Source organism: Erinaceus europaeus, chromosome 15 (genome assembly GCF_950295315.1).
Source record: "Erinaceus europaeus chromosome 15, mEriEur2.1, whole genome shotgun sequence".
In the NCBI taxonomy this organism is placed as follows: domain Eukaryota; kingdom Metazoa; phylum Chordata; class Mammalia; order Eulipotyphla; family Erinaceidae; genus Erinaceus; species Erinaceus europaeus.
This window is the reverse complement of record NC_080176.1, coordinates 34635310-34657726: the sequence shown is the minus strand read 5'-3', so window position 1 is coordinate 34657726 and position 22417 is coordinate 34635310. Positions and strand designations below refer to the sequence as shown.

The window sequence follows — 22417 nt, the reverse complement described above, 5'->3', positions numbered from 1 at the left end:
AAAGAAGACTAAGGCAAGCATAAACCTATGGGACTACATCAAATTAAAAAGCTTCTGCACAGCTAAAGAAACCACTACCCAAATCAAGAGACCCCTCACAGAATGGGAAAAGATCTTTACATGCCGTACATCAGACAAGAGGCTAAAAAACAGAATATAAAAAGAGCTTGCCAAACTCAACAACAAGAAAACAAATAACTCATCCAAAAATGGGGGGAGCACATGGACAGAATATTCACCACAGTAGAGATCCAAAGGCCGAGAAACACATGAAAAAATGCTCCAAGTCTTTGATTGTCAGAGACATGCAAATAAAGGCAACAATGAGATACCACTTCACTCCTGTGAGAATGTCATACATCAGAAAAGGTAACAGCAGCAAATGCTGGAGTGGTTGTGGGGTCAAAGGAACCCTCCTGCACTGCTGGTGTGAATGCTCTCTGTGGAGAGCAGTCTGGAGAACTCTCAGAAGGCTAGAAATGGACCTACCAGCTATAAAAAATGGTGAATGTTAAGTGAAATAAGTCAGAAACAGAAGAATGAATATGGGATGATCTCATTCTCTGGCAGAAGTTGAAAAACAAGACCAGAAGAGAAAACACAAGTAGAACCTGAACTGGAATTGGCATATTGCACCAAAGTAAAAGACTCTGGGGTGGGGGTAGGGGGGAGAATACAGGTCCAAAAAGGATGACAGAGGACCTAGTGGAGATTGTACTGCTATATGGAAATCTGGGAAACGTTATGCATGCTATGCATGTATTTACTGTTGAATATAAAACATTAATTTCCTAATAAAAAAAATGTAAATAAAAATAATTTCAAAGTCAAAAAAAACAATTTCACACTGAGGGGCTGGGTGGTGCACCTGATTGAGTGAAAGTATTACAATGCACAAGGACCCAGGTTCAAGCCCCTTGTCCCCACCTGTAGGAGGAAAGCTTTGCAAGTGGTGAAGTAGTGCTGCAGGTGTCTCTCTGCCTCTTTCCCTCTCTATCACCCTCTTGATTTCTGGCTGTATACAATAAATAAAGATAGTAAAAAAAAATTTTTTTAACTCACACTGAAAAAATGATACCTGGTGTCTTCTTTAAAATACTACACACAAAGAGAGGAGACAGACAGACAGACAGACAGACAGAAGAAGAAATACACAGTCATAACTGGCAAAGTCTGTTTTTTTGATGACTTTTTTTTTAAGTTATCTTTGTTTATTTACTGCAGACATCCATAAATTGAGAGGGAAGGAGATAACAGAGAGGGATAGAGACACGTGCAACACTGCTTTAAACTTGCAAAGTTTCCCCTCTGCAGGTGGGGACCAGAAGCTCTAACCTGAGTCTTTGCACACTATAACATGTGCACTCAACCAGGTGTGCCACCACCCATGCCCAGCAAAGTCTTAATTTCTGAGATAATTTTTCTGTTTCTAAGATATAAGGCTCACTATACAATTTTACTTTTACATATGCTTTAAAATTATAAAAACTGCTTACATCCACATCTGGTCTTTTTAGTAAATCTTCCACCTTAGCAACATCTCCATTGGCAGCAGCCTTAACCAATTCTTCATTGAGGTCACCAGATTCTTGGGTTTCGAATAATTTCTTCAAAAGTTGGGAGAGTCTTTCTGCAAAGCATTAAATAAAGCTGCTGATAATGTAAAAGGCTATCAAACCTTAACTACTAACAGACATTTTCCTATAATGTATATTTTCCTCTCTTTATTTCTATCATTAATTTTTTCTATTATACTATAGTTAATTATCTATGCAAGTTATAATTATTTCCATATAAAGCTCCTAAATTTGAATCCATAAAGTAAAGTATTTCCAACTTTCTTCAATTTGTGTAATTCAAGTTAAATATTCAGGGAAAAGCATATCTACATTCAAGTAACACTACAAGTTTTAGAAGTCATATCAAAGATACTATAAATGAACACACCATAATGAAAATATCATAGTGAACCTAATGACACAAACTTCCCTTCAGATTTAAGCATACCAACTCTAAGGTCAAAACTATAGATGGCTAAATAATTCAACACATCAATGATTTTAATTCAAAAGTCATATATTCGTATATACTCATACATACATATATATGCTTACATCGCCTTTTATATGTACTTAATATAGTCTTACGTGTACACACACAAACACACACACACACATATATATATATATATATTTAAGACACAAATCAATTTTCAGCTAAATAGGCAGATGCTAAGTGTTAACAAATACAACAATATCTAGATGCCACAGCACTGTTCCACCACTCATAAGTTTCCCCCATAAAAGTGCTCCCATGTGGAGGCTGCAAAACTTAAACCCAAGTCCTTAAAAATAGTAAAGGGTGCACTTTGTCATGTAAGCAATATAAGTGTGGCCCTCACATTAACCTATTTTAAAAGGCACCAAATTCATTGGCTTTTACTGTTAAAAGAACGAAACAAAGATATGCACATACAGAACATCTCATGATTTTTTTTCTAAATAGTATTAATTAACAAAGAAATCTCATTCTACTCCTTTAATTCGGTTACAAAGCAAAACAAAAATCACAGAATTAGGCAGAGGACCAACATCAAGTATACATTAGTTGAAAGCAAGATGCTAATTATTCTTCAGTCTTAATTTGCATGTAGCCAACCTGCTATATCTTGTATAGCAAGGCAAAAGTAAATACCACAAGACTTTTTATTTGTTGAAAGATTTTTTTATTTAGGGTGGGGGAGATAGCATAGTGGTTATACAAACAGACTCTTGCCGGAGACTCGAAAGTCCCAGGTTGAGTCCCCCCACACCACCATAAGCCAGAGCTGAGCAGTGCTCTGGTGTTTCTCTGTGTGTCTCTCTCTGCATCTCTCTAAAAAATAAAATAAATATTTTTTAAAAAAGATTTATTTATTAGCATGACAGAGAGGACCAAAGCATCACTCTAGTATATGTACTACCAGGAATCAAACTCAGGGCCTCATGCTTACGGATCAATACTTTATCCACAGCCACATTCTGGGTTGATTTAAACAGGAGGTGATGCAGTGGATACAGCATTAGATTCTCAAGCATGAGTCCTGGGTTCAATCTCCAGAAGCACACGTACCAGATTGATAACTGGTTCTCTCTCTCCTCCTATGTTCATTAATAAATAAAATCTTAAATAAAAAAAAAGAAACCACTAAATATACAAGCAAATTAGAGCAAGAAAGAAGAGGCAGATGAACAAAGTGGATAATAGTAGATAAAAATGGAGGTAACCTAATCTTTAACCTTACTTTCTTGCTTCTTACACTTGTAACTCTACTTTTTTTTTTCTAGTTTATTATTAATAAGATGAGAGAGAGACAGAGAGAGAGGAGAGACACACCAGAGCATCACTCTGGCACAAGTATGCCAGGGATCAAATTCTGGACCTCATGCTTGAGAACCCAATGCTGTACCCTCTGCACTACCTCACTGGCCACACTTTGTTTTCTTTTCTTTTTTTTTTTTCCTAAAATTGGGGGGGGGGGGTGGCCTCCAGCAGCAGTGGATTCATAATGATGTCACCAAGCCCCAGCAACTGGAGGCAGGAAAAGAAAGAGGGATGGGAAGGGGAGGGGAGGGAAGGGGAGGGGAGGGGAAAGGAAGGGAAGGGGAAAGGAAGGGAAGGGAGGGGGGAGGGGAAGGGAGGGGGAGGGGAGGGCAGGGGAGGGGAAGGGAAGGGAGGGGAGGGGAAGCGGAGGGGAGAGGAGGGCAAGGGAGGGGAGGGCATGGGGAGGGGAGGGGCGGGAAGGGAAGTGAAGAAGTTATTTCAAAGCATAATTATGAAAAACTTTGCAGCCAGACTTAGAGCACTTGCTAAATATTAGCACTTTCCAATATAGAATATTGCCTTGTGGTTTCATTATGAGATCTGTTGTAGCTTTTCTTTTTTTCTGGGCTTAACAACTCATTTGCATCATAAACTTGACCCTGCAACTTTATTTTGAAGATGACAACAATGTAATGAACCCAGTCTGTACATCTGGGTAGACAGCATAATGGTTATGCAGAGAGAGACTCTCATGCCTGAGGCTCCAAAGTCCCAGGTTCAATCCCCAGAACCGCATAAGCCAGAGCTAAGCAGTGCTCTGGTTAAAAGAAAAAAAAAAAAAAAAAAAATGAACCCAGTCTGTGTTTAAAAAGTCGAAGCAGAAGACTTATGACATGATCTACCCATGCACCCTGTATATTCACATCTCACCATGCTTTTCTGACCATTGTTGCATGTATAATAATAATGCGAATTAAATGGTATGGGGGGGGAATGACTAGTATGGAAAAACACCCAGAAAGAAAGTCATTAGTTAGCAATGATGTTAGGAATAAGGAAATAAGCAGTCTAAGAAAATGATAGCTCTTTCGCAGGAAAAAAAGTTCTGACTAAAGAACAGAATGTTGAATTTCAGGTATTTCAGATCTGATATGGAGGAATCCTTGATATAACCAATAAAACACACATATCCATTCAACTTTGTAAGCCATACCTCAGCCTGGAAAAAGGTTAAGCACCATATGGGGTAGGGGGGTGTGGGGGAGAGGAAAGAAAAAAATTCTAGTGAACGTTTAAAACGTTCTGTGATCTAGAATAAGACGTTAACATTTCCTGTCTATAAGAACAGGAGAACAGCAAGGCACTCATGTAGACCATATTAATTCTAAAGACACTTAAAATAAACATACCGCCAGACGCATTACTGATCGCGGATCCTGCCGATGCCACTTTGGAAACCGCTGCTGGGTTATATGTCCAAGATGTTCCACAAACCTCCACCTTTAGATCACTGTCAGAATAAATCTGCTGTACTCGACCAACTTTGCCTAACGTCTTTACCAAAAAAATAAATAAATAAATTAGATTCATGTTTCCAAGGCTCAAGTATGTATGTCATAAAAATTCAACACTATTCTGTATAGACACACAAATTCACTAACAATAAAGCAATAAAATAAAAGTGCTTTTTCCCTTCCAAAAAATGAGTTACACGTTTTACATATTGAGGCATTAGTTTAACTTAATTATTTCACCTGTAATTTAAAAACCTTTTAAAAATATCCATATTTAGGTGGGTTTATTAGTTACAAATTTTAAAAAAGAAAATTTTCTTTCATGTATGATTTTGTAATGAGGAAAGAATCACAAGTAGGGATTATATTACAGGTGTGTGGAGAAATATGGCCTTGAATTATACATGTTTGAATAAGTGTGATTGGGACAGTCCTATGACTGAGTTCTTTATACTAACTGCCATGAATGTTTCATCACAGACTTTTGCTCATTCCATTTAAAATGTTGTAGCACGTAATCTGTTTTTTTAAAATAGACGCACCATTAGTGGATAACCAAAACTTTGAAAATGGAAAGCGGCCTTTGTAGCTGGGGAGATGACTCAACAGCAGAACTCAGGATCTGCATGCACAAGACCATGTGTTCATTGCCTGGCCCTAAGATGGTACAGTGTATTCTGGTTTTCCTCTCTGTGTGTCTCAATCTATTTCTCTCTCATGAAATAAATCTTTAAAATCCACATCTATGGACATCTAATCTTTGACAATGGTGCCCAGACTATTAAATGGGGGAAGCAGAGTCTCTTCAACAAATGGTGTTGGAAACAATGGGTTGAAACATGCAGAGGAATGAAACTGAACCACTGTATTTCACCAAATACAAAAGTAAATTCCAAGTGGATCAAGGACTTGGATGTTAGACCAGAAACTATCAAATACTTAGAGGAAAATATTGGCAGAACTCTTTTCTGCATAAATTTTAAAGACATCTTCAATGATACAAATCCAAATAAAAAGAAGACTAAGGCAAGTATAAACCTATGGGACTATATAAAATTAAAAAGCTTCTGCATAGCAAAAAAACCATCACTCAAACAAAGAGACCCCCTCATAGAATGGGAGAAGATCTTTACATGCCATACATCAGACAAGAGGCTAATAATCAAAATATATAATGAGCTCAACAAACTTAGCAACAAAAAAACAAATGACCCCATCCAAAAATGGGGAGAGAATATGAACAGAATATTCACCACAGAAGAGACCTAAAAGAACAACAAATATATGAGAAAAAAAAATGCTCCAACTCTTTGATTGTAAGAGAAATGCAAATAAAGACAACAATGAGATATCACTTCACTCCTGTGAGAATGTCATACATCAGAAAAGGTAGCAGCAACAAATGCTGGAGAGGTTGTAGGGACAAAGGAACCCTCCTGCACTGATGGAGAGAATGTCAATGGGTCCAACCCCTGTGGAGAGCAAGAGCAGTCTGGCAAACTCTCAGAAGGCTAGAAATAGACCTACCCTATGAACCTACAATTACTCTCCTAGGGAGAGATCCTAAGGAACCCAACACACCCATCCAAAAAGATATGTATATATCTGTGTTCATAGCAAGCACAATTTGTCATAGCTGAAACCTGGAAGCAATCCAGGTGTCCAAAAACAGCTGAGTGGCTGAGCAAGTTGTGGTCTACATACACAGTGGAATACCACTCAGCTATTAGAAACGGTGATTTCACCATTTTCAGCCCATCTTGGATAGAGCTTGAAGGAATCATGTTAAGTGAGGTAGGCCAGAAAACGAAGCATGAATATGAAATGATCTCACTCACAGGCAGAAGCTGAAAAACAAGATCAGAAAGGAAATCACTAAGCAGAACTTGGACTGGAGTTGGTGTATTACAGCAAAGTAAAAGACTCTGGGTGGGGTGGGTGGAGAGTTCAGGTTCTGGAACAAGATGGCAGAGGACCTAGTGGGGGTTGTATTGTTATGTGGAAAACTGGGAAATGTGCACATACAAACTATTGTATTTATTTATTTCTTTATTGGGGGATTAATGTTTTACAGCCAACAGTAAATACAATAGTTTGCACATGCATAACATTTCTCAGTTTTCCACATAACCATACAACCCCCACTAGGTCCTCTGTCATCCCTTTTCCAGGACCTGTACCCCCCTCCCCAGAGTCTTTTACTTTGGTGCAAACTATTATATTTTACTGTAAACCATTAATTCCACAATAAACAATTTTTTTTAAATATCAAAAAAGTACCTCTGGATGGAGGCACACCTGACTCAACGCACATATCACAAGGCACAAGGACCCAGGTTCAAGCTCCTGGTCCCCACCTGCAGTGGGTACACTTCATGAGTGATGGAATAACACAAAAGAAATCTCTCTCCCTATCACCTACTTCCCATCCATTTCTGTCTCTATCCAAAATAAATATTTATTAAAAAGAGGGAAAGAGAGAGAGAAATAAGAACAGGAAAAATAAACAAATAAATAAATAAATGGGTGGGGAGATAGCTTGGTTATACGGAGAACTGAGCAGTACTCTGGTACAAAAAAATTAAAGAGTACTTTAAAATACTTAAATAAAACTACTGTATTTCCTTTCCCTTTTTTTAATAAAAAGAAACATTGACAAAACCATAGGATAAGAGGGTACAACTTCGCACAATTCCCACCACCAGAACTCTGTATCCCATCCCCTCCCCTGATAGCTTTCCTATTCTTTATCCCTCTGGGATTATGGACCCAGGGTCATTATGGGGTGCAGAAGGTTGAAGGCCTGGCTTCTGTAATTGCTTCCCCGCTGAACATGAGCATTGACAGGTCGATCCATACTCCCAGCCTGTCTCTCTCTCTCTCCCTAGTGGGGAAGGGCTCTGGGGAAGCAGAGCTCCAGGACACATTGGTGGAGTTGACATGACTACTCTTTTTCATTGTCTTATTTTATTTATTTTGGATAGAGACAGAGAGAAATTAAAAGAGAGGGAGACAGAGAGATAGACCACTCAGGAAGCTTTCCCCCTGTAGTTGGGAACTGGGGCTTGAATCCCCATCTTTGTGCACTGTAATGTATGTGCTCAACCAGGAGTACCCCCACCCAGCCTCACTACTCATTTCTTACATTCTGTATATAACTATCTCAGAATAGCAGTATCAACACTATCATGCACAATAAGATTCTTAAAGATAATCATTATTTTTCCATGTAATTCTTTTGAGTATACTCTGATAAGAATCTAGGATAAAATCATATTTAAAAATCAATTTTTGTGGGCTCAAGAACTAAACAGACAGTTCTAAAAAGAGGATAAACACATGGCCCAAAGGCACATGAAGGAACACTGCACTTTGGGTCAAACAGTGGTGCACCAGGAGTACTATGTGGAAAGACCGCTGCAAGGATCCCAGTTTGATCCCCCAGTCCCTCACCTACAGGCAGGTTGCTTCACAAGGAGTGAAGCACATCTGCAAGTGTCTCTGTCTCCCTACTATCTCCCCCTCTCCTCTCAATCTCTCTCTATCCTATCCAATTAAAAAAGGCAACCAGGAGCAGTAGATTCATAGTGCCAATGATAACCCTGGAGGAGAAAACAAAGAAAGAAAGAGAGAGAGAAAAAGAAAGAAAGAAAGAAAGAAAGAAAGAAAGAAAGAAAGAAAGAAAGAAAGAAAGAGAAAGGAAGGAAGAAAGAAAGAAAGACTGCACTCCAGTTATCATTACAGAAAAACAAATCACAACTACACTGGGTGGTGGTGCGATCAGCTGAGCACACATGTTACAGTGTGCAGAGACCCCACTTCAAGCACCTAGTTCCCTGTCAGGAAATTGTGAGGATGTGGTAGAGCTTGGCAGGGCTTGACTTGAGGGGACATCCATCCTCTCGTCTTATCAGACATATTATCTACATAATCATTGTTTTGCCTGAAAGATCCCCACCCATTCCATTCCTTTGATCTATCTTTTTTCTACCCTCAAGATCCTCCCTGCCTGCGGGGTATTATTATTAATCCTACCAGTTAAAACCCTCACAACAGTTGCTAAGGAAGTTCCTACCTTTCCAGTCCCTTTTGCCTTTCTCCGCCCCTTTCCTAGCCATTTCCATTTCCAACTTATAGCTTCTAAGTCCGACCTTTAAAAGCCTTGGCTCTCTGATCAATAAAGAATCGAACTGCCTCACCACCTCATCTGTTCATGAGTCATCTCCCTCGTGTCGCTGAGTGAGTAGCAGCCCAGGCTGGCTCTGGTTGCGTTCTCTCCAACCCAGAGAGTATGTGCCCTGGAAGAGGCACCCCCACGCTAGCCTGGCAGTTCCCAGCTGCAAGGAGGAAGCTTCACTAGTGGTGAAGCTGGGCTTTAGGTGCATCTCTTTTGCCCCCCTCCCAATTTCTGTCTCTATCCAACAAACAAATTAATAAAAAAATAATTGAAAAAAAAACTACACTGAGATTCCAACTCACACCTGTGAGAATGGCCTACATCAACAAAACAGGAAAAGAGTCCTGGGTGAGGTTGTGGAGAAAAAAAGACTCTGCCACACTGCTGGTGGGAATGCAGACTGGGGCAGGCCCCTTGGGAAGCATAGGGAAAGTCCTTAAACAAGTAAAAAGGAATTACCTTATAATCCAACAATACATGAATTAACTCCAGACATGAATTAACTCTAGGGATATGCAAACACTAATTTGAAGAGACATATTCCTATATTTGTAGCTGCATTATTCATGATAGCCAGAGAGAAGCAGCTTAAATGCTTATGAAGAGATGACTGGCTACAGAAGTTATAGGATTCATTGCCATAGATTATTTATTTGCTTTCGATGTGACCACATTTTTTATTGGTGTGTTCTGTATTTTCATGCCTTGGCTATTTATGCTCAGTTGTGTTGAGTGACAAAAAGCCCCATTAAACCAAGGGCCTCTCACAACTGAGGTCACCAACCTCAGCACATACAACAATAACAAAAGCGATGAGTGATGCAATTCACCAAAGTCTGCTACAGAAACTCTCCCCACTAAAACAGAACAAATCAACAAACGGCAAAGACAAAACAGCAATAATAGCAGGGGGAAAAATAATAAAGCAAGAACAGACAACTGCAAAATTCCACTACTGAGTATGATTTTAGGAGATTATAGGAAGGGAGAAAAAATAAAGGAAGGGACAGATAGTTAAAGAAACTTTCTATGTCAGACTTCTTACACAATATAGATCACAAATAAGGACAAGTGTATACAGCAGATACTGAAGCAAGAGCTAAGATTTTTCAAAACAGAGAGGAAAGAGAAAGAGACAGGGAAGGTGAAAAAGACATCACAAAACAAAGGAAAAAGAAAACATACAAATGAAAAAAAAAAAAAATCAAACAAAAAAAACCCACTACTACCACAAAAGAGAGGACAACCAATCACCCACCAGTAACTTCAATGCACTACCAACAAAGGCTGATTTGGTCAGAGTATTAAGAAGGAGAAACAAACTAACAGCAATGCCAAAGGAAACAAACTCCCAAAAATAATTTTAAATTAAACAAAAGAACAGAGAAAAAAAAGAAGGTAAAAAGTATTGAAAGACCAATCTGCAGTTTATACTATTCCAGCACCTTTCCCCTTCCTAAACAATCACAAAAAGCAACAAGCTAGAATGGGAAACACAAAGGTAGAGTGGTAGCCTCCCACCACCCCAGGAAAGGCAAGATGATTGGTCAGGGAAGTTGATCAATAAGAGAGTTCCAGGCCTTCTGAGGAAAGAAATAGAAAAAGAGAGAAAGAGAGAAAGAGAGAAAGAGAGAGAGAAAGAAAGAAAGAAAGAAAGGGAGAGAGAGGGAGAGAGAGAGAGAGAGGGAGGGAGGGAGGGAGGGAGGGGGGGGAGGGAGGGAGGAAGGAAGGAAGGAAGGAAGGGAGAGAGAGAGAGAGAGAGAGAGGGAGAGAGGGAGGGAGGGAGGGAGGGGGGGAGGGAGGATGGAAGGAAGGAAGGAAGGAAGGAAGGAAGGAAGGAAGGAAGAAAGAAAGGGAAAGAAAGAGAAGCATCCAATAGCATAGCTATATACAAGATACTGGGTACTGTACAGCAAACCATAACAAAAGGACTTTTCAAAGTTAACCCAATTACCAAACAATGTGATGATAACATTAACTATCGATTGTCTTTTTGAACCCTAAGACAGCAGGAACCCCACATCTCCATTATAGAGCCCCTACTTCCCCCAGTCCTGGAACCCTTGGATAGGGCCCACTTTCCCGTATGCATCTCCCAATCCATATCAAATAATATTGCATCCGCCGATCACAACCTAACCAACGCAACGATTGCCACCTCAACATGCTTCACTTCAGAATGTGTCCAGAGACTTCACGTGTGGAATGACAACCCTTCAGCTTCATTACTCGGGTGAGACCTTTCCTTTCATAGTATACTCTAATTTCATCTCAGGTGGTTCACTTTCTAACAAAGTCCCAAAACCTAGATATACACCAGTTTCTGTGAGAGAGAGCACATGTTCACACGTATCCGTAAACTACTGCAAAATATATACCTGAAAGCAGAAGTACACTAGAGTTTGCAGTGAGAACCCCCCTAACACTTCCTCTCCACTAGTCCAACCTTTGGGTCCATGATTGCTCAACAATTTGTTTGGCTTTGTATGTTAACTCTCTTTTCAGTCACCAGGTTCCAGATGCCATCAGGATGCTGGCCAGGCTTCCCTGGATTGAAGACCCCACCAATGTGTCCTGGAGCTCAGCTTCCCCAGAGACACACCCTACTAGGGAAAGAGAGAGGCAGACTGGGAGTATGGACCGACCAGTCAACACCCATGTTCAGTGGGGAAGCTATTACAGAAGCCAGACCTTCTACCTTCTGCAACCCACAATGACCCTGGGTCCATGCTCCCAGAGGGATAGAGAATGGGAAAGCTATCAGGGGAGGGGGTGGGATATGGAGATTGGGTGGTGGGAATTGTGTGGAGTTGTACCCCTCCTACCCTATGGTTTGTTAATTAATCCTTTCTTAAATAAAATAAAAAATAAAATAAAATAAAATAAAAAGAAAGAAAGAAAAAAAGAAAGAAAGGCCTTCTATTGATTCCCTACTGAGCTGGCAATCTTGAAAATGAGGTTTCTCTGCAGGAGGTCCCTTTTGTCTGTAACCACTTCCCTTACCCTCTGGAGTGCCCACCTATTGCTTTCTTAAACCCTAAAACAGCAGGAATCCTCCCTTTTCTCTATAAAGCCCAAATTTCTCCCAGTCCTGGAACCTCTAGGGTGAGGCTCACTTTCCTGCAGGCTTCTGCCAATTCATACCAACTGATACTGCATCTGCTGATCCCAACTGACATGCAACCAGTACCAACTCAGTATGTTTCACTTCAGCCTGCATCCAGAGATGTCAAGCATGGAATGTGAACCCACCAGCTTCAGCACTCTAGTGAGATCTTCCCTAGCTCATCATCAGACTCCTTAAATTCATTTTGGGTGGTTCACTTCTTGAGAAACCTCAAATTCTAAATATAGAGCATGGTCCATGAAATGGGGCATAAGTACATATATCCAGGAGTTGGGGAAAAACATATACCTTAAAGCAAAAGTACACAGTAGTTTTCAGTGAGTCAATAAATGTAGCAAGCAAGTAGAAAGACCTAAAAAGACACCATAAAGTACCTAATCAAATAGCTTCTACTTAGACCTAGATGCCCTCCTCAACTACCTTCTATTGTAAGTACCTCAATCACTCCAAAGCTAACCTTGTCAGACAAAGTAAGGACTACAAAGTCTGAATAAGGGCAAGAGACTGGCATACTTTAATGATGACTCTTTAGTCACTACCAGGCCACCCCATCAACTGGGGCCCTAGTTAGGGAGTCCTGGGATTCCCACAAAGACATGATAAACCTGGACTCTAACAGATCCCTCTCACCACTGTCACTGGTCATCTCCATCTGGAACAACTTAACAGACCCCTCTATGGACCCATATAGGACATGGCACTCAATGTGAATCAACAATGGTAGGGAATGTTCCATTGTCCAAAGGGAGGATGGATAGCATACTCTGCCTATCACCTGAGAATGATGGGTCCTGAAACTGGCACAGCTTGGAATGTTCCTAGCCATGACCACAGAGTGGCAGCTCAGACCTACAGGGATGCAGAGGTTATACAGGCTCCTGTGCTGAATATGGGCCCCAGATAAGGTCGATGGGGTTTACAATTAATAATATTTATATACTTTTCCCATATTTGGGAGCTACTCTCTTCCCTGATCCAGCTTTCAAGTCCTTTTTCCAACTATGACACCATCCACCCCAGACAATAGCCTAGGTCACTTGCATATTGGATGTTAGGCGGAGGTAAAAACTAGTTGGGACATGGGCTCCTTGGAATATACCTAAAGTAGACCTACTAGCTTGTTCCAAAATGGAGACCCCAAATCTCCATCCACAATATTCTTGCCGTTATGTTCATGATTAGTCAACAATTTGTTCTACTTTTTACCTTAATTCTTTTTCAGCCACCAGGTTCCAGATGATACCATGATGCCAACTGGACTTCCCTGGGCAAACAAACCCACCAATGTGTCCTAGAGTCCCACTTGCCCAGAGCCCTGCCCCACTAGAGAAAGAGAGACAGGCTGGGATTATGTATCAACCTGTCAATGCCCATGTTCAGCAGGGAAGCAATTACAGAAACCAGACCTTCCACCTTCTGCATCCCATAATACTATGGGTCCATGCTCTCTGAGCGATAAAGAATAGGTAAACTATCAAGGAAGGGAATGGAATACGGAGTTCTGGTGGCGGGAATTCTGTGGAACTGTAACCCTCTTATCCTATGGTCTTATGTTTCCACTTTATAAATTAAAACTTTGAAGGGGGGGGGAAGCCGGGCGGTACTGCAGTGGATTAAGCGCACATGGCACAAGAGCAAAGAACGGCAGAAGGATCCTGGTTTGAGCTCGAGTTGGGTAATTGTGCAGATGTGGTCAAACATTGGCAGGGCCCACAAAATATTGTATTTCCATGTAAGTTTTATTTACAGATATCCACCACATTAACCCCTCAAGGTATTCCTAGATTAGTTAAAACCATTGCAACAGTTGCTAGGATGCTTACACCTTCCCAGCATGCCTTTTGCCTCTGTCCACCCCCTTTTTCTAGTCAATCCCAACCCGATTTACCACTTCTGGAATTTCTCCCATAAAAGCCCTCCTGCTTCCACTTTCTCTCTGCTTGTTTCCTCTCTTCGTGACCCAGAGAAGGGCTGCTAGGCATAGTGGGAGTCGGCCATTTTGCTAGCTCCACGTGGCCTAAACCACCCTGCTCTGGGGTGGCCATGTGAATAAAGATTTCTGTTCCCACTCAGCTCCAGTCTCTTCTCTCTCCCCCACGACGCAACCAACAAGCCCCCAGCTCCCCACCTGCAGGGGAGTCGCTTCAGAAGCAGTGAAGCAGGTCTACAGGTGTCTATCTTTCTCTCCCTCTCTGTCTTCCCCTCCTCTCTCCATTTCTCACTGTCCTATCCGACAACGACATCAATAACAACAATAATAACAACAATAAAACAACAAGGGCAACAAAAGGGAACAAATATTTTTTTAAAAAATTTTAAAGCTATAGGATATATAAATATATCCCATGAAATACTACTGTGCAATTACCAAAGACAATATTCTGTCCTTTGGGACCAAATGGGGGAAAACTGGAGGGGATTATGCTTAGTAAAATAAATGAAGAGATGAAAGACACAATTGGGGCAGGGAGATAGCATAATGGTTATGCAAACAGACTCTCATGCCTGAGGCTCCTAAATCCCAGGTTCAATCCCCATGCCACCATAAGCCAGAGCTGAGCAGTGCTTTGGTGTTTCTCTCTGTGTCTCTCTCTCTGCATTTCTCTCAAACATAAATAAAATTAAAAAAGAAAAAGAAAGACACAACTGTATGGCTTCACTAATATGGGGAATTGAGAGAGAAGGGGGAGGGGAGGAGGAAGGGGAAACAGCACAGTGGATAAAGCATCAGACACTCAAGCCTGAGGTCCTGAGTTCAATCCCCAGCATCACATGTACCAGTGATGTCTGGTTCTTTCTCTCTCTCCCCTGTGGTCTTCTACATGAATAAATAAAATCCTATAAATAGAGAGAGAGAGAGAGAGAGAAATAGAAGAGGGAGAAGGGAAAAGGAAAAACAGAAGCACACTTCCTAAGAATTTGTGAGAACTATAATGTCAATCTTTGAGAGGTGGGAGAGTGAGTACACAGAACTTTGGTTGTGGATGCAGTATGGAATCATAACCTGCAATCTCACAATCTCATAACTTACTATTAATTACAAATACAAAATAGAGGATTTTTACCCAACAGAAATAAAAATCACTTTTTATGCTTTCTGTCCAGAGCATAAGGTGAGCATTAACTCTGCATCTCTCTCTCTCTCTCCTTCACCCTCTTTCTCTCATGTTCTAACATGTGAATGTTCTCAATTTTCCCAAATAAATTTTAAAATTCCTGAAAAAAATTACATTTTATGTCCGCTCTGCACGGTTGTATTGAGAAGAAATAAAGCATTTAGGTTGTTTACTTAATATGATTATGAACTTTTAGGAGTTTCCTTTTTAATATAATTGTTTTATAAGTGTACAAAATATGTACTTTATTGAAAATAAAATTTATAAAACAAAGCATATTTTGAAGATCTTCTTGCCCCTTCTTTATCCCTGTACCAACATCATCTTATGCTAATAGTTATTTTTTAATATTTTTTTAACTTCTTTATGGAATTAATGTTTTACATTCAACAGTAAACACAATAGTTTGTACATGCATAGCATTTCCCAGTTTCCCATACAACAATACAACCCCCACTAGGTCCTCTGTCATCCTTCTTGGACCTGTATTCTCCCCACCCTCCCACTCCAGTCTTTTACTTCGGTGCGATACGCCAATTCCATTTCAGGTTCTACTTGTTGTTGTTGTTTTTTTCTTCTGAACTTGTTTTTCAACTTCTGCCTGAGAGTGAGATCATCCCATATTCATCCTGTTTCTGACTTATTTCACTTAACATAATTTTTTCAATGTCCATCCAAGATCAGCTGAAAACGGTGAAGTCACCATTTTTAACAGCTGAGTAGTATTCCATTGTGTATATATAACACAACTTGCTCAGCCACTCATCTGTTGTTGGACACCTGGGTTGCTTCCAGGTTTTGACAAATTGTGCTGCTAAGACCTATGTGTACACAGATCTTTTTGGATGGATATGTTGGGTTCCTTAGGATATATCCCCAGGGTGGTCCGCTAGGTGGCGCAGTGGATAAAGTGCTGGACTCTCAAGCGTGAGGTCCTGAGTTCAAGCCCTGGCAGCACATGTACCAGAGTGATGTCTGGTTCTTTCTCTCCTCCTATCTTTCTCATCAATAAATAAATAAAATCTTTTTAAAAAAAGGATATATCCCCAGGAGAGGAATTGCAGGATCATAGGGTAAGTCCATTTCTAGTCTTCTGAGAGTTCTCCAGACTGTTCTCCACAGAGGTTGGACCAACTTACATTCCCATCAGTAGTGCAGGAGGGTTCCTTTGATCCCACACCCTCTCCAGCATTTGCTGCTGTTACCTTTTCTGATGTATGACATTCTTACAGGAGTAAAGTGATATCTCATTGTTGTCTTGATTTGCATTTCTCTGACAATCAGAGACTTGGAGCATTTTTTCATGTGTTTCGCAGCCTTTTGGATCTCTTCCATGGTGAATATTCTGTCCATGTCCTCCCGCCATTTTTGGATGGGGTTATTTGTTGTCTTATTGTTGAGTCTGGCAAGCTCTTTATATATGTTGGTTATTAGCCTCTTGTCTGATGTATGGCATGTAAAGATCTTCTCCCATTCTATGAGGGGTCTCTTGGTTTGGGTAGTGGTTTCTTTTGCTGTGAAGAAGCTTTTTAATTTGATGTAGTCCCCTAGGTTTATACTTGCCTTAGTCTTCTTTGTAATTGGATTTGTTTCACTGAAGATGTCTTTAAACTTTATGCGGAAAAGAGTTCTGCCAATATTTTCCTCTAAGTATCTGATAGTTTCTGGTCTAACATCCAAGTCCTTGATCCACTTGGAATTTACTTTTGTATTTGGTGAAATACAGTGGTTCAGTTTCACTCTTCTGCATGTTTCAACCAATTTTTTCCAACACCATTTGTTGAAGAGATTTTTAAATATTTTTTATATTTATTTATTTATTCCCTTTTGTTGCCCTTGTTTATTGTTGTTGTAGTTATTGTTGTTACTGATATTGTCATTGTTATATAGGACAGAGAGAAATGGATAAAGGAAGGGAAGACAGAGAGGGGAGAGAAAGACACCTACAGATCTACTTCACTGCCTGTGAAGCTACTCCCCTGCAGGTGGGGAACCAGGGGCCCGAACTAGGATCCTTACACTGGTCCTTGCACTTTGTACCACCTGCACTTAAACTACTGTGCTACCTACCACCCAACTCCCACTAATAGTGATTTTTATACTAATGTATACATACATGTACCTATATATACACATATACATATCCTTCTTCCTCCTTTGCTAAAAATTAATATATTTTTTAGGAGCCAGGTGGTGGTGCACCTGGTTGGGCGCACAAGTTGTGATGTGCAAGAACCCAAGTTCAAGACTTCCCTCTTGATTTCTGGCCATCTCTTTCCAGTAAATAAATAAAATCAATTTTTTAATTTAAAAATTAACATATTTTACTGGCTTATAATATTAAAACTATTTATTCATGTATTCTTCTATGATCTTTCTCACAATGCTATGTTTAAAATACTAGCTATTATATTTGTTAATAACTAAAAGGCAATCAAAGCATTATTAAACTTTTCACTAGCTCTCACTTTCCTATCTCATTTTCTTGATAGTTGCCCTTGACATTATTGGAGCATATTGCCACTATTTATTTCATCCTTTCCTTTATAGTTATCTTTGGGAGTCAGGCAGTAGCGCAGCAGGTTAAGCGCACATGTTGCAAAGCGCAAGGGACTGACTTAAGGATATCCCAGTTCGAGCACCCTGCTCCCCACCTGTGGGAGGGTAGCTTCACAGAAAGTGAAGCAGGTCTGCAGGTGTCTATCTTTATCTCCCTGTCTTCCCCTCCTCTCTGCATCTCTCTTTGTCCTATACAATGACAATGACAACATCAATAACAATAACTACAACAACAATGAAAAACAATAAGGGCAACAAAAGGGAAAATAAATAAATATAAAAATAGTTATCTTTTAATCTTAATATATATTTAAGGAGCACTATCCAGTTACTACTTTGGCTATCTGAAACTCATTCTTTACATCAGAAAAGGTTTGTGAGAACAAGATTCTCTGAATCATTAAATGTTTGTAATAGTTTACACAGCCTTTATACTTGAAAGTCAGTTTAGTTACATATAAACATCTTACAGAGCTTACAGAGTTAGATGATGACACATCCGGTAGCACACAGGTTATCATGCATGAGTATGTGTTCAATCTCTCAGTCCATACTTGTAAGAAGTAAGTGATGGGGCAGGGGCAAGGGAGACAGCATACTGATTATGCAAAAAAGACTCTCATGCCTGAGGCATCAAGGGCACATGTTCAATATCCCACACCACCATAAGCCAGAGCTGAATAGTGCTCTGGTATTAAAAAAGTGGTGGAGCAGTGCTGCGAGTATGCATCTCTCTCCCTCTCTTATTTCTCTCTCTTGTTAGAAAAAAATAAAAAGGAAAGCTGGTCTCTAAGCATCATTTTGCCGGCACAGAGCCCCAATGTCAGTGTGATCCCAGTTGATCAAGCATGATTGGGACTCCATACTTGTAAGTCCAATGCTTTGTCCACTGTGCCACCTCCCAGGCTACCAAAATATTTTTCAAAACTACATAAAGCATGTTTGATTCCTAAACCAAAACTATTTTATATATACTTACTGGAAGCATAGCTTCAGCCCATTCTCCATGTCCTCTTTGCAGGAGTTTAATTCTTTCCAGGTCATAACAAACTTGTACAAGATCACCCACTTGAAACTGTGAGGTGCCCCCTTCTGCACCTTGAGCAGCATCTCCACTTCGGACAATATTTGCTTTAGTGAGAACAGCGGGATTAAAGGTCCACCTAAAGACCAAAATCACGATTCAAAATGGATAAGCATACTCCATCTTAGTACAACATTCTTAAAACACTGCAGGGAGGAGGGAAAAAAAACAACTTATAACACATCAAAAGAGTAAAGAAATTTGTGCAATTATGTCCTGATATTTCCTTTTTATTATTATACAAATATAGGAGTCATCCATAATCTTACCACTTTAAAAAGATATAGCTGTGTCCAGAATTTTTTCTCTTACAGGTTATTCAAATATTTTATAAAGCACTCGCTGAAAAATTAAAACATTTCAGAAACAGACAATATGAAAGTCAAAGTTCCATTCCACGTGCACACAACTGGATCACTATTCCTCCACCTGAATAGAAGCCACTGTAAGACCCCACTGCATTTACTTGTAGATCTCATAAAGAATCCATAATTATCAATCTACTTACTTTTACAATGTAGGTTGTTTTCTTTTCCATTGCTGAGATTACAGATTATTACATCACTTTTTCCTCAGAGAATGCATCCTAATAGGTTTACCTACTTCAATTTAATAACTACAAGCTATTCCATCACATGAATATACACTAACATACTTAGAACATTCTCCTGCAGAATATAATTTAAAGTGATTCAAAATACTCACTATGCAAAGTAATACAATAAAGAACATCCTTGGCAGGGTGGAAGGTCGGAGAGGGCATATCCGGTTAAGCGCACATACTCAAAGACCCCAGTTCAAGCCCCCACTCCCCACCTGCAGGGGGAATGCTTTGTGAGTGAAGATCTGCAGGTGTCTATCTTTCTCTTACCCTCTCTATCTCCCGTCCCCTCTCAATTTCCCTCTGTCCTATCAAGTATACTAGAAAGAGGAGAGAGAATGAAACAATGGCCACCCATATTATATAATCTAGAGAAAGAAAAAGGATCAATCTACGTGTAGGAAATCATATGTACAAAGGTACATAAGTGCAAATATGCAGGCAATACAGTATTGCTGATGAAGAATAGTGTGCAGGTACATGTCTGTGGAAAGGGAGAGCCAGGGAATATTGAGCAAGAGTTTTGACTTTATTTTTCTGATTCAGTGTAAGTTTACAGACTCCATTATGAACACAGAACTTTTTTCCTTTATTTTTTTTAATTTTTTATTTTCTTTACTTATTTATTGGATAGAGACAGCCAGAAATCTAGAGGGAAAGGAGTGGCAGGAAGGGAAAAAGAGGGAGTCAGGCAGTAGGGCAGTCGGTTAAGCGTACATGGCGCAAAGAGCAAGGACAAGAATGAGGATCCCAGTTTGAGCTCCCAGCTCCCCACCTGCAGGGAAGTCGCTTCACAGGCTGTGAAGCAGGTCTGCAGGTGTCTCTCTTTCTCTACCCCTCCTCTCTCCATTTCTCTCTGTCCTATCCAACAACAACATCAGTAACAACAATAACAATAACTACAACAAATAAAACAACAAGGGCAACAAAAGGGAATAAATATTTTTAAAAAGAAAAACAAGGACAACAAAAAGAAAAATAAAGAAATATATTTTTAAAAAGAATTTATGGGGAAAAAAAGGAAGAAAGAATGAAAGAGAGGGAGACAGAGACGCCTGCAGCACTGCTTCACTACACGTGAAGTTTTCCCCCTGCAGGTGGGTTTTTTGCTTTATTTTAACCTAATACTAGCTCGATGTATTCTGTTCCCTTAAGGCTTAAAAAAAAGTAAACATAATTGTATCATAAATATATTCACATAGACACAATACAGTCTCTCGTCACCCCCTTAGTATCTCTGCTTTCTATTTTGCTTTCTGTAAAGCTCTTTCCTTTATATACTAATAGTATTTGCTATTATTGAAAATCAAGAAATATTTCCAACCTATTGCCACTTGGATACTGTACTACAATGTCGTGATCTTCATCAATGCCACAAACAGTTCCAGTTGTAGTTAAAGTTTCAAACATGCCATCAGTCCATCCTCCATGACCATGCTGTAAAGACTGTACAATTTCTAGGTCAAGGTCTATGTTTACCAGGTCACCAATCTGCAATCCACCAGGATTCCTGTTGCCATTCTGCTCACCTTCAATTGAAGAGAAAAATGACAAACAAAAAGAAAAATTATAGAAGCAACATGCAACTATATTATTTGAAAATAGCACTCATTTATTTATTTATTCCCTTTTGTTGCCCTTGTTGTTTTATTGCTGTAGTTACTATTGTTACTGATGTCACTGTTGTTGGATAGGACAAAAAGAAATGGAGAGAAGAGGGGAAGAGAAAGACAGACATCTGCAGACCTGCTTCACCACTTACGAAGCCGCTCCCCTGCAGGTGGGGAGCCGGGAGTTCGAACTGGGGTCCTTGCACTTTGCGCCATCTGCACTTAACCCACTGTGCTACCGCCCAACTCCTCAAAATAGCATTCTTTACCAACAATCTTATAATATTTAGTGTATGTATCAAACTCTAGTATTAGAGAACTTATTTGAAAGAATGAAAATATTAGGACCCAAAAGCTGAAGTAAGGTGATGGTTTACAATGACTGAAAAAGAAGAACAAAAAGTTTACATGAGAAAGTAAAATGTTTCAATATTAAATCACAAATAAAATAAAATTTCAAAAAAAGGAATGAATGTTCAATAACAACAATAATAACTATAACAACAATAGAAAAACAAGGGCAACAAAAAGGAAAATAAATAATAAAAATAAAAAAGGAGTGTTGAGACTAAAAGCTTAATAGAAGAATGTAGTTAATACTTTAGCAACAACAACAAAAAAAATCTCCAAATAGTTTTTGTTTTTATATTCCTTTTAATGACAAATAAGATTAGATTGCCTTAATCTTGAAACTGTTCTTGTAGCAAAAAAAAAAAAAAAAAACATTTTACCAAAATCTCAAGAATTTACCAGCATTAACTTGTCTAGAGGCAGGTGGTAGCACACCCAGCACCCAGTATAGAACACATGAATGAGGTCTTGGGCTTGAACCCTGGCATGGGAGTTGCAAAGACAACACCAAGGGATTTCCAAGGTTGGTGGAACTGGACGGCATTATCTCTGCTGTCTATCTCTCTCCCCTCTTTTCTCTATCCACCTCGGAAAAATTGGGCCAGGGAGGTTGTTTAGCAATGTTAAGCATGTATGAAGCCCTAAGTTCCACTACCACATCAAAAAAGTCAGATAAACTGTCAGATACTACTGTCATTATGAAGTATAACATTGATAATCTAACAAAAAAAAATATGAGCAATTATGGGGGCCAGCAGTAGTGCACTGGGTTAAGTGCACATGGCGGGAAGAGCAAGGAGCTGCACAAGAATCCTGGTTTGATCCCTCAGCTCTCCACCTGCAGGGGGGTCACTTCACAAGTGGTAAAGCAGGTCTGAAGGTATCTATCTTTCTCTCCCACTCTGTCTTCCCCTCCTCTCTCCATTTCTCTCTGTCCTATCCTATTTATAAAAGAAAATGGAGAAAATGTCCTCC

The 22417-nt window shown here is 39.7% G+C and overlaps 1 protein-coding gene across 1 annotated transcript in view; it reads right to left on the bottom strand.

Moving 5' to 3' along the window:
• The window catches only part of MIB1 (MIB E3 ubiquitin protein ligase 1), a 141588-nt gene that overhangs the window by 77789 nt on the left and 41382 nt on the right, over positions 1-22417 (bottom strand). The window contains exons 6-9 of the mRNA XM_007523664.3: positions 20806-21010; positions 18776-18959; positions 4713-4857; positions 1497-1630 (exon numbers count right to left, since the gene is read on the bottom strand). Of these exons, the coding sequence (XP_007523726.1) occupies positions 1497-1630; positions 4713-4857; positions 18776-18959; positions 20806-21010 (668 nt within the window). The remainder of the gene's footprint in view (positions 1-1496; positions 1631-4712; positions 4858-18775; positions 18960-20805; positions 21011-22417) is intronic.